General features: G+C 42.8%; 1 protein-coding gene across 2 annotated transcripts in view; it reads left to right on the top strand.

The window, feature by feature from the left end:
* The window catches only part of IGSF9B (immunoglobulin superfamily member 9B), a 70109-nt gene extending 63066 nt beyond the window's left edge, over positions 1 to 7043 (top strand). For both annotated transcript variants that reach the window (XM_031960879.1, XM_031960880.1), the window contains exon 20: positions 1894 to 7043. In XM_031960879.1, coding sequence (XP_031816739.1) covers positions 1894 to 2102 — 209 coding nt within the window. In that variant the 3' untranslated portion in view covers positions 2103 to 7043. The remainder of the gene's footprint in view (positions 1 to 1893) is intronic.
* Positions 7044 to 12158: the final 5115 nt, after the last annotated feature.

Here is a 12158-nt window from a genome sequence, read left to right on the forward strand (position 1 = left end):
AAATTGCTATAGACATCCCTAGTGCTGATTATGAGGCTCAGTCTCATGTGTTGAGGATTAGTTGAAGGAAATGGAGTCTAAGAGAAGTTTTAGGGGGGAACACAAAATTGCATTTTTCAGATATTTGACATAGATGAGAAAGATCAGAATTAATATGCTTGGTGGATTTCGAGGAAAATCTGGAAAGATTTTATCTGAACTGACACTGAGTGAAGTGAGCAAAATCAGGAAAGCATTGTACCCAGTAACTATAACATTGTGTGATATTCAAGTATCATTGTTTTAGCTCTTCTCAGCAATACAATGTTTCAAGACAGTTCCAAAAGACTCATGATGGGAAACACCATCCACATCCAGAGAAAAAAAGGGGAGAGTCTGAATGTAGGGTAAAGCATACAAGTTTCACTTTTTCATGTTTTTTTTCTTTCTTCTTTCACAACATGACTAAGACAGAAATATGTTTTACATGATTGCACATATCTAACATATATCATATTTCCTTCTGTCTTGAGGAAGAGAGTGAGGAAATATGGAGGAAGAAAAATTTGGAACTCAAAATCTTTTAAAAAAAATGAATGATGAAAATTGTCTTTCCAAGTAATTGGAAAAAACAAAACATTATTAAATTAGAAAAGACAATCTGCTTCGTCCTAGAGAGTAGAATTAGAACCAAAGCTTATGGTATAAGGAGGTGCATTCTGACTTTGAAACAAAGAACTTTCTACCAATTAAAGCTACCTAGAAATGAAATCATCTGCTTTTTTGGGCTATGAACTCTCTGTCTCTTGTAGTTAACATAGAATCCAGACTCAGTCAATTTTAACAGATAGAGAAGAGCATTGTGTTAGATACAATGTTTAGACAAGACTTGGTGCTTGCCTTCCTGCAGTTTATGGTCTAGTACTTGGGGATTTTGTAGAAGAGTTCAATGGTCCATAGCTCACAACTGCACTAGATAATCTTAGAGATTTTAAAATTCTCTTAAATTCTAACATGCATACCTTTTTGATTTATAGATCAACATGGTGAAAAGATTCAGGGAATTTGCCAATAAAGCTTCTTAGTTTCTTTCCAGTTTTGTGATGCTTTTGACTCTTGGATTCTTAGGGTTGATATGAGTCATGACAGTCAAACCATTGGTTGCTTTGAAATTTTCAATTCAAGATGCTTATACTGCTTCTGGGTACAGGACTGTTTCATATATTCTTGTCACCTGGATTCACAGAGAGTACAAACTGAGAAATTACATTTCTTTCTTTCTTTCTTTCTTTCTTTCTTTCTTTCTTTCTTTCTTTCTTTCTTTCTCTTTCTTTCTTTCTCTTTCTTTCTTTCTTTCTTTCTTTCTTTCTTTCTTTCTTTCTTTCTTTCTTTCTTTCTTTCTTTCTTTCTTTCTTTCTTTCTTTCTTCCTTCCTTCCTCCCTCCCTCCTTCCCTCCCTCCTTCCCTCCCTTCCTTCCTTCCTTCCTTCCTTCCTTCCTTCCTTCCTTCCTTCCTTCCTCCCTCCCTCTTTCTTTCTTTTTTCTTTTTTTTTTAAAGGCATTTGGGATTAAGTGACTTGTCTAGGGTCACACAGCTAGGAAGTGTTAAGTGTCTGAAGCTGGATTTAAATTCAGGTCTTCCTAACTTCAGGGCTGGTACTCTATCTGCCCCTTATCTTATATTTTCATATAATCTTGCTTATATTAGTGGGGTAGGATTGCTGGTTGTCTGAGTCAGGAAAGAAGTCTGTATTACAGAAATCTCTGGCTTTGTCAGACTCATTTAACCCTATTGTTCCTATGTCAGAAGATTAGGGGAGAAGACTGGCCTGGGCAAGGGGAGAGGTGAATAGATGATATTACCTCCCACTTTCTTTCTAATGATGCTTTTTTGTTTTGCTTTCCTCTTCCCCCAGACGGTTCTGCTTCCCAGGTTCAGCAACTTCCTAACTCTCAGGTACTGTGGCCCGACGAAGCTGTCTGCCTCCGAAAGAAGAAGAGACACTCTCGTCCTGATCCCTTTGCCCGCCTCTCAGACCTATGTCATCGCCAGCTTGCTGAGGATCAGACAGCCATTCTCAACAGTGTGGACCATGATGACTCAGGCCACGCCACCTTGCTGTAGCTTAGCACCAACTGTAAAGGTTCTAAGGGCAAGAAAATTGGTTAGGGGGATGGGGAGCAGAGGGGAAAGTGATCTATATGAAATATGTGGGGGGTGGGGGGGTGGATAGAATGGGTTTGACTGACATGGCATGCGGGTAAATTTGCTTCTTCCATCAGTAAATGGCTTGCCTTGAATTTTTGTTGTGGGAATTGTGCAAATCTTTACTCCAATCTGGACCATTTCCTTCCTCTTCTCCTTTTGGACAAAATTCTCAAACCCTTGATCAGTTGGTCTCACTCACAGGGCAGAGGGAGGGATGAGAGAACTGTGAGTGGAGGGTGTGTGAAGTAATTTGGGAACAGGGAAAGAGCTCCCTAGATAGATTTTTCTCACCTTTTCAAGTTACCTTTGGGAGGGTTAAGGAAGAAGAGGAAGTCAAATGTCTCCATTTCTCTCCTCCTCTTTTTCAGTTTTTCAAATCCTGGAAGATGTCTGGGTTTCCCATCTCCCCCTCAACTTTCAAGCTTATATATATATTTATATATATCTGTGTGTGTGTGTGTGTGTGTGTGTGTACACAGAGAGAGAGAAATACAGATCTATGTGATGTGTATGTTTCTGTATGTATACAAATATATATATAGATATATATGATCAGATTGGTGGGTCATACAGATTTAAATGCTACAGATCTTTCTGTGATGTATGAAGGAGATGAAGGGGGAAAGACAGCTGACAACTGAGTATCTGGGGGTGAATGGGATGCTCTAGTGTCTATCTCTGGATTATTCCTCCTTTCAATGAAACCCACATGTTCCTGGCAAAATCTACCATTTGTCTTTGCTACTTTTTCTAATGCAGAAGAGGTATGGACCATTGCTATGTTTGCCAACCATCATCCCTACCTCCTCCCTTCCTACTTTTCCTAGCCCCTAGGTAAAGGAAATGTTTTGGCAAGGGGCCTGGCTGGTGTCTTCCTTCCATCCACAGTCCAGCCAAGGCTCCTGAGGCTCAGACAGGAAGGCCTCTGGGTACAAACTCCATCTCATTCTTCATTTCCTCCTTAGTCTTTCCAGGGCTCCAAGCCCAGTGGCTGAAGGGTCCCTTGCTTGACAGCCTGTCTACTATGCTGAGTGCCAGGTTGCCTCAGCTCTATTTATATCCTCTTTCCAGCATTGTAGCACCCTCCCAAGTGCTACTTCAGACCAGCTGGTAGGATTCTTTCTCCCATTCTGTGGGAGATAAAAACCCCAGACTGACTGATCTCCACTCGTGCAGCACTTCCAAGTGTTCACCAAGATCTTCCTCTGCCTTGTGGTAAAACTTCCTCCCTAATCTCTGGCTCAAATGGAACAACATCAGGTGAATCCTGAAGGCCCGAGGTTTCTTGATTTTCAGTGGGATGGGGGGAATCATCTGACTTCCCCTGTCTCAGTTCTGTTCTGCTGGAGATGGCCTTGGCCATCTTAGCCCCAGGGAGGGACATGTTCTCTGATCTACCTTTTGCCAAAATATTGTCTGTCCAGACCGTTAGTTTCTGGCAGCTTTTGTGGAGTTGTCTTGGGGTTGCTTACAGTGTATCACTTCCAAAATAGTAAGCTGCTAGCCAAGAGCAAGACAGGATGCCCTGATGGTGGTGAAGGTGGGTGGTGGTGGGGTTGTTTCTTTCTCCTTTTGGCAGAGAAAGGGGATTGTTACCTCACCTTAGCCAAAAGACCACTGGGCATCTTCTTGGTGCTGTTGTCTTGGTGCATTTTTAGGGTCCCAGCTTCTCCTTCAACTCCTACTTGGATGTCAAGTTCTGGAGTAATAAAATCACCAGGTTTCATTCCACCTGGTTTGATGACCGTTGCCAATAGCTGGGCCCTAGAGCATGGACCTGAATATAGGGACTGGTCCTCCCAGAGCTGGGCAGTTGCAACTGCCCTGGGGCTTTTAAATTGGAGGAGAATCTGTCTCCCCCACTATTGTGACAGGCCCCTGGTGCTTCTGCTTTCCAGCACAGTGGGCCAACCTTACCTTTGGGTAGGGTTCAGCTGAAGCAATTCAAGTCACAATTAATTTCTAACCAAGACAAGCCTGGAATGAAAGGGATGGGGAGAAGGCAGGGTTCTCCTGGCTATCTCTGGTTTCCACTGTCTGAGATACTTGTATTTTTGTTTGGCAAACCTGGATTCTGGATGATGCTTCCATCTTGCTTCATCCAAATCCTTTCTACCCTTAGGTATCAGGGTAGCTGGTCTTCCCCAGTGAGGTCCTAGAGAAAACAAAGAAGAGAAAACTGGATGGTCCTGTCTTTAATCAGGAAGCAGTTGGACCTCTGCCACTGTGCCATCTGTGTCCTTTATTTTAGTGTAGTACTGAGTGATCTCAGGATGTGAGCGTCACCGATGTATTAAGAAGCAGGCATAGAATCATGTCTTAGTTAAGGCTGGGTGAATCCTTTGCTTGCACTCTGCCTGTACACATTTGCTTTTCTAGGAATAGGAAGCCTAGGTTACCCTTCTACAGACTTGGACACCAATATCGATGAGATCAAAACTTCCTGGCCACTTTTTTTTAAAAACTTCAAAAATGACAATTAGGTTCTGAACAACAAAGCCATCCAAAGAAAGGAAGGGGTTAAAACTAGGTCCAAGGGAGAGGTAACATGGGAAAGGACTGAATATAGTAAATGGTAGGAAATTTAAGTGAATGGGGAAAGTTGAAACATCTGAAAGATGAACCTTGCTGTATTCCCTGGAGTTTAGACTAATCTATCCTGTAAATTCTGAATCCTGGAGTCAGCTTAAATATCTTTCAGAATGATGGTCGTTTTTTTTTTTTTTTTTGTTTTTTTTTAAAGCATGATTGATAAGGAGTAAACTACCTGTAAGGAAGCCTCCTATAGCACCAGTTGTAAACCTGCCAAAACCCTATCATGCCCCTAATATATTGGAGACATATTTCTTGCATCATCCTAGCAAAGGGTCCCTTTCTGACTGGGAAGTGTGTGAATCCCAGCAGTTTCTTGATTTCTAGTATGCTTTGTTGCTATTTCCTGTGGGAGAGGGAGTGTCTGGACTGTTTGTAGCTAAGAAGCTACAGGTAGTAATCTTTGTGTTGAATAGCTGAAGAGGAGCACAGGGAGCGTCTATAGAATGTAGTCAGAACTCACTGGGCTGGGAGTGTATGCTTCTTTGAGAGCCTATGACTTTCTGATGCTATGTAGCATCATCCTGCTTATCTCTGGGCTTGCTTTGGGGCTAAAGAGTCTTTAAGGTTCTGTTCTGCTCCTTGTTTGGTTGAGCCAAGCAGAGGGAATCATGGGGAGAGGGGAACGTAAGCAGCCACTTGATAGGCTGTTGAATGCCAGTTTCCTTTGGGATCTCTTGAGGTGATTTCGGAGCCCAGTTTAAAAAGAAGAAAAATGCTTTGGTTTTCTTTGGGGTAGAGGAAATGAATGTTTCAAGACACTGGACCTCTCGAATGAGCCTGTGGGCTTTTATTTCTTTTTGGCAGGGAGTTAAGTGTGCATAAATACATGCATCCATGCGCACATGGACACATGCAGATCTGTTCATCCCGTATTTCTGAGGAAAGGTTGGCCAGAAAGTTGGGCCTCTCTCTCCTTACAAAGGTGCTGATCCCATCTCTTCTTGCTGGCGGATTCCTTTTCCCTCAGCACATCGGGCCAGACAGGATTGGATGCTGTTCTCTGTGCTAGCTGCTAAATTTCGTGTGCTTTAGTATCTCATGACTAGGGAAGAAACACATGGCCATCCTCTGCCAACTTCCCAGGGCAGGGGAGTTTTATAGAGTGGACTTTGGAGAGCTTCCTTGAGAGCAGCTTCTTCTCTCACTGCTTGGCTGCTGCTTTAGACCTTCCTTTAAGGATCTGAACTGGGGTGGCTCAGCAGGGATGCAGAGTGGTTTGCTGGCCTTTTTACTTGGAGGGTATGTGTGTGTGTGTGTGTGTGTGTGTGTGTGTGTGTGTGTGCTCATATATGAATGTCTATCTCCAAACTTCCTTTCATGTCCTCTTCGTTGTCCCTGGAAGATTAAAGTAGCATTAGATTTCCAAGTATATCCAAGATCCTACTCTACTTTATAAAAAACAATCCTACTATACTTGAGATATAGAATTCTTGCCTATCATCTTGTAGGGTCTTAATGTCTTGCAGGGTAGAAGGTACTTTGGGGGCAGTCCTTCCTGAGTCTCAAATATTGATCTTTCTCTTTTCTTTTTCTTTATAATATCCCTAACTTCCACTGCTTCAACTTTATTGTTGAAGAGGATTGAGCTAGGGAAAAAAATAAAATAAGATCCCTAAGGATCTTCAAGCAAGAAACACAGGAGAGTGGATCTGAACCCTTGACTGTTTAAGGAGAGGAAACAGCAATTGAGGAGGAGGTGGCAAAAACCAACGGCACCCCAATTTTTCTCCTCATTATCTGATTACTAGATGAGGTATGTTTTTTGGTCCATTGGTGAGGGAATATGGGTCTGTGTCCCACACAGGTGCTAGAACATTCGTTTCAAAGGTAGGGCTGTGAGTACTGAGACACCATTTCCTTAACTGAGGTGTGCCTTGATCCCAATAAGTTCACTGGGTTAGTGCCCCCCCTTCCATTGAGGAGAGGATAGTCCCACAGGTAACGTCTGGGAAGGCTGGTGGATGGTTTTGGGGGTTTCCCTCTCCTCTATTCTGTGTTAACATTTTCTATTTGGTATTCTCTAGCATGGAGTCAGTTTCTGTGCTGTCTATTAACTCTTTCCTTTTAAGGAAAAGAGGGTGGGGAGTTTCAAAATTTTTGGTACTAGTACATGTATTTAAAGCAGTGGGCTTCTCAAAAGGAGGGAATGAATGCAGGAAGCAGCAATTTTTGCTTCTTGACACCTCCCAGGATTCAAACCTGGGAATGAGGTTTGTTTTCTTGGTTGGGGGCAAATCCCTTCTAGTCTTTTTAGGAAGTTTTGGGGGGTGGGGTGGGATAGGGTGGGTAGGGGTGGGAGAGGAACTGTACATAAGATGTTTAATAAATATGTAGCGAAACATAGGAGAAGAAAAGCTAGCAATTTGTCATGGCTTGATCTGTTTGCATGTATAGGAACTTTGGGGGAGTTCCTAAGAGAGCTAGGTAGTAGCTAAAGAATAGGAAGGGAGGTGAATGGGGAGTTGGAAGGAGCTAGAAAAATCCCTTTTAAGACAGCTTCTTATAATTCCATCTGGAGGTATGGGGTTCCACCCATCAGCATTTCTAGACCCAGCTCAGCCCTTGTGTTTTTGTAGAAAATGGGAAACAGACTTGAATTGAGATTTGGAGCCACATTAGTGATAGGGTCAGTTGCCCTTGGCAGGGAGATCCAGAATATATCTAATGGCCTATCTTGAGTGGGAGGACCCAAGCGGCATTAGGAGCTGGAACATAGAGATGAAATAAAATTCAGTAGAAAAGCATACATTGTAACATGGGAAGCTATGGGGTATGGGACTGAAGACATCTTGAGATATGAAAAAGAGGCTGGGACTATTTTCAGGTGCCCCACCTGTCCTCCTAAAAGGAGCTAGAGTTTAGTATCCCAGAACTTTGATCATCTAGAGAACTGAAAAAGGGTTAGGAATAATCAGTCTGAAAGACAGAGGAACTGTTTCTCAGAATCAGTGAACCTGATTGAAGGATGAAATTGTAGCTGAAGGAAAATTGAGGGACAGCTTGGATATAGAACAATTGAGGTTTTTCTTATTTATTTTGAGATCTGTTGCTATGAGATTAAGCTCCAATGCAAAGTGTTCAAACTCAAGATTTCTCCTTGGAGATTCCCTATGAGTAGAGAACTCATTTTTATCCATGTTCTCTGCTGGGGCTGCTTAGCCTGTGATCTAAAAGATTGTCCCTTCCTCTATCACCAACCATTCACTGGTAGGTGGTAAGCTATGACTTTTTTTTTTAAATAAGGAGTAATGTCCTTTTCTTATTGTCCCATTGGCCAAGGTGCATCCTATGGTATTTGTGAGGTGTCTGGGGAATCTGGGGAGGGAAGATGGGACTGGATCCTCCTCTCCCATAAACACCATTCTCCCCCCTTAAGGATGAGCTTAGGGCTTCTGCCTCCCCCTTCTGGACAGTCACTGATAGTCATTGCTTCTGTGTAGCACTGTGTAGACTGAAAGTGGCCCTAAGGCTGAACCCCCAGCTTAGTGACAGACTTTCCTTTCCTCTAATGTCTCCCAATTCTGGCTCCTTCTCAGGCTTGAGTTAGAATTAGGAGCTTTTCTACTTAGGGAGAAATTGAGAAATAAAGCTGTGGTCAAGGTCCAACATTTTCATTCTCTATTCCTCATTGTCTTAGATCTTTGTGGCCATTTCTTTTCTCATTTAAACCAGCCACTTGATCCTGAACTCCAACTTCTACTTGTGAAGGGATCTTAGCAAATATAGGTCACCTCTTCAGATGGTATGGACTTGGGATTATGAAGGAGTGTGATTATGGCAATGAACCCCATTCAGAGCTGATATAATTTCCAAGGTAAACTGGGAACTGGTTTGAAAAGTACTCCCTTCATTTCCCAGGGGTTTTGTGTCAAGGCTTTCTCTAGAGTGGGGGTGGGGGAAGAAAAATGGTGACATACTGAAAAAAATAGCATTAGTTGTTTATCATACTTCACAGGCGACAGAGTCAGGGCTATAGGCATTACAGAACACTATGCAGGCTGTTAAGAAATAAGTTAAGATCCACTTTGTTTAATTTTTGGTGTGGCTTTCTAGTATGGACTCACAGTAAGCCAGGTTCTGAATAAGATTGGGGGAGTAGTTCCATGCTTTGAACCATCTGTCAGGGAAAGAGAGAGGAAATTATGTAAAGGGGTGGTGGGGGCTCAGTTCCCATCTCGTTGGTTCTTTAACTTATGTCTACCTCATGCTCCTTAGTGGTTATTTGAGTTTTAGTGGCCCCTGATGAGCTTCCAGGTCTTTGAGGTCTTCCAGGTCTTCCCCATCCCCTATTTCTTCTTGGTTCCAAGGGTTCTGAACTTGTGCATGGCTTAGGTGGTGTAGGGGTGGGGAAGGGGAATCAGGGAGGGGAGGTGGGTTGATTTGGGTTTTGGGAGGGATTTTAATTATTCAGCCTTAGAGATGTTGCAAGCATGCTTTCTGGTGATGTTTTCACATAAGTAAGTGGAAGGGACAACTTAGCTTCCTGTTATCTTAGGGTGCTTGTGAGAGTTCATTTCCAGTGGAAATAAACCTCTCTAGGGGCCAACTGGCAATCCTGGATGAATAACTGCTAATCAACAAATATTTATTGAGCCTATTCCATGCAAGCCACTTGGGGATATCTATCATTAAATAGCTGGTAATGTGGGGAAGTGAGATGGCAATGTAAAAAAATATCCTTCCCTTTTCCCCAGAGGCTACACAATCTCCATTCACCTCTGTCAACATTCAGGGGCTGCCTTTTTGCTTTGGGATTTAGGAGCAGAATAATGACATGGATCTCTGCTTTGGGTCTGCTTTATGTGTTTCTTTCCCAGTTTCAGGGAAGAGTCTGCTTATATGAGAGAGAGAAAAAGGGAGAGAGCGAGAGAGAGCGAGAGAGAGCGAGAGAGAGCGAGAGAGAGAGAGAAAGAGAGAGAAAGAGAGAGCATAAATATGGAGATATGGGAGGCAAGATTTTGAATCTGCCCCTAAGGGGAGCCAAGCTCCCAGTTCCCCATCTCTATTTTTCCTGAGAAATATTATGCATAAGATACCCTCATTCCTGTTGACTCCCAGCCAGACAATTTTTGTTTTGGCAGGAGAATCACAGAGGAAATCTTCCATCTTCAATGTATTTTTATGAAGATTGTACATAAAATTATATAAATATATAATTTGTTCTATTTTAAAGAGAGAGGGGAACTTATGTAAAGGTGGGGTGGGTGGGATGGGGCACAATGAGAAGATGCAACAGCAGTAACTAGTAGGCTGCCAGCAAGTGCTACATTTGGGAGGGGTAGAGTGTGGGAGGGCATGAGGTTAGAGCAGGAGAAGAGGAGTGGGAGAAAAGTTTTTCTTGAGCTGCTCCACCTCTGCATTCATATATATATGTGTAATATATATATATGAAACCTATATAAAGACTATCTATCTTATCTCTATATCTATCTATATACATATATATGAAGTCATAGTTCGCTTTATTTTTGTACCTGTGCTTTGAGATGCTTCAAACACAACCCCCTAGCCCAGGCGGTCTGGGATTCTTGCTCACTTTCTAAAGCTACTTCTCTCCTTTTCCTTGCCCCTTCCCTTTCTTTTCCCAGTTGCTCGGATCTCTCTGTCAGAAATACAAAAAGGAAAACCGAACAAAAGGAAAAACCTCTGAGCTGCTTGCAAAGAAGGGGGAGAAAAGCAGGAAGAGGGGAAATCACAGGATCAGATTTCTGTTCCCATGTGATGAGTGGGAGAACTGGGACCCTGGTTCTCCCTGACCAATTGTATAGGAGATGATACCGGAGGAAGGTTTGTGGGAGAGAACTATCAGGAGGATATGCTCTGTGAGCAATTCCCTACTATACTCTGGCCAGGCCTCTAGGCATCTTAAAGGTATCCAGCTCAATCATGACAGTGTTAGAGATGAAAAGAGCAGGAAAAAGCCAGAAAGCTAGAAGTGACCCACAATAATACCTATCTTATATTATGGCATCTCCACTTAATTAACCATCGAGAGGCCGAGAGGCCACGGACTTGGATCCAGGTGGTACTATCAGCATTGCCAGGAGGAAAGAAACCCTGGCTTTGCAATGCTTCAGGTTCTTAAAACCAGTGGAATCTGGTGATTAGTATGAATTTAAATATAAAATTATATATATAAATAATATTTTTCCAATTGTTGTTATTCTTTAGTGGCAAAATAAAATGCAGTTTGAAATGGAATGGCACAGCCCTAGAGGCATTGAGTAGAGTGAGGGAAGGGGAAGGGGAGGGGGGTGGGAATTGGGGAGCAAGCTCTCCAAATATGACTGGGATGAGGGAATTGGGTGGGTGCCCAATATATGGGCTTTTGCAGAAGTCAGAGTACCAAATTGTATGTTAGTTGTAGAGAATTTAATATAAAATGAGACCCTCCTGCAGTATTGGGTAAAAAACTTTTTGTTGAGTGGGTAAAGATTTCTCTGGGGACCTGAGACTTCCACTGCAAGGATCTTAGACCTTGGCTCTTGAGTGGTATGTCTTCCTTTCTTACTTTGCAGGAGATTGGTTCTATTTCTTAACTGGCACTAGGTCTGATGATACAGAGAGGCAGAGGAAGGAGGCTCAGTCTTGACTTCTTGCTTTTGTTCCTGTTCATCATCTAGAAAAAGCAATATTAATTCCCAGATCCCAATGGGCTGCTCTACAAGGAGCTCCTGTGTTGGGCTGTTTGGGGAGAAGGGGAGCCGAATGCCCAACTTCTTGAAAGGGCTTTTTGCAAACTTCACTGAGCATTATTTGAGAAAGAGGTGGATGTGGAAACTGAAGTTGATTTTTGAATCTTTGAATTCTTGGAGCAGATCTCCCTGGATTCTGTTGGGTTGTTTGCTCAGAGAGAACCTTCTATCTGATTTTAGAGCCCAGTGCATCTTGCCCACTTAGGATCAAAGGGGACTTTAGTAGTGTGTGTAGAAAGGAAGTCCTTGTTAGACCTTTAATGCCATCTTGGTCTTCTCATGAAGTTAAATGAGGACAAGAATGGATTATCAGAGAGGGCTCCCAGGGAAAAGGTTACTTTACAGGCAATCGGATTTTAGGACTAGGTGACCTTGCTCACTATGTGGAAGTCCCCAAATAAAAGTGCGAGATGCCCCATTGTCCCAAGGGCTTTTTATGGTTTTCCTCCCTTTATCTTACCACTTCTGCTTTTACTCCTGAGGAGAGCAATTTTCCATTTCCTAGGTCCCATTCCATGCCTAGAACATATAATCGTTAGGCTTCCAGGAGGCTCACAAGCTGAATCTCTTCCTCAAAGCACCAGGAAAGATCAGGACAACAGTCTTCTTCCTTGCCAACCTACATGTGGACAGAGGTAGAGGAATTCCTGACTCTCTGCCCCTCCTCTCAATCCTCACCAAC

This window comes from Sarcophilus harrisii, chromosome 3 (assembly GCF_902635505.1).
Source record: "Sarcophilus harrisii chromosome 3, mSarHar1.11, whole genome shotgun sequence".
Lineage (NCBI taxonomy): Eukaryota > Metazoa > Chordata > Mammalia > Dasyuromorphia > Dasyuridae > Sarcophilus > Sarcophilus harrisii.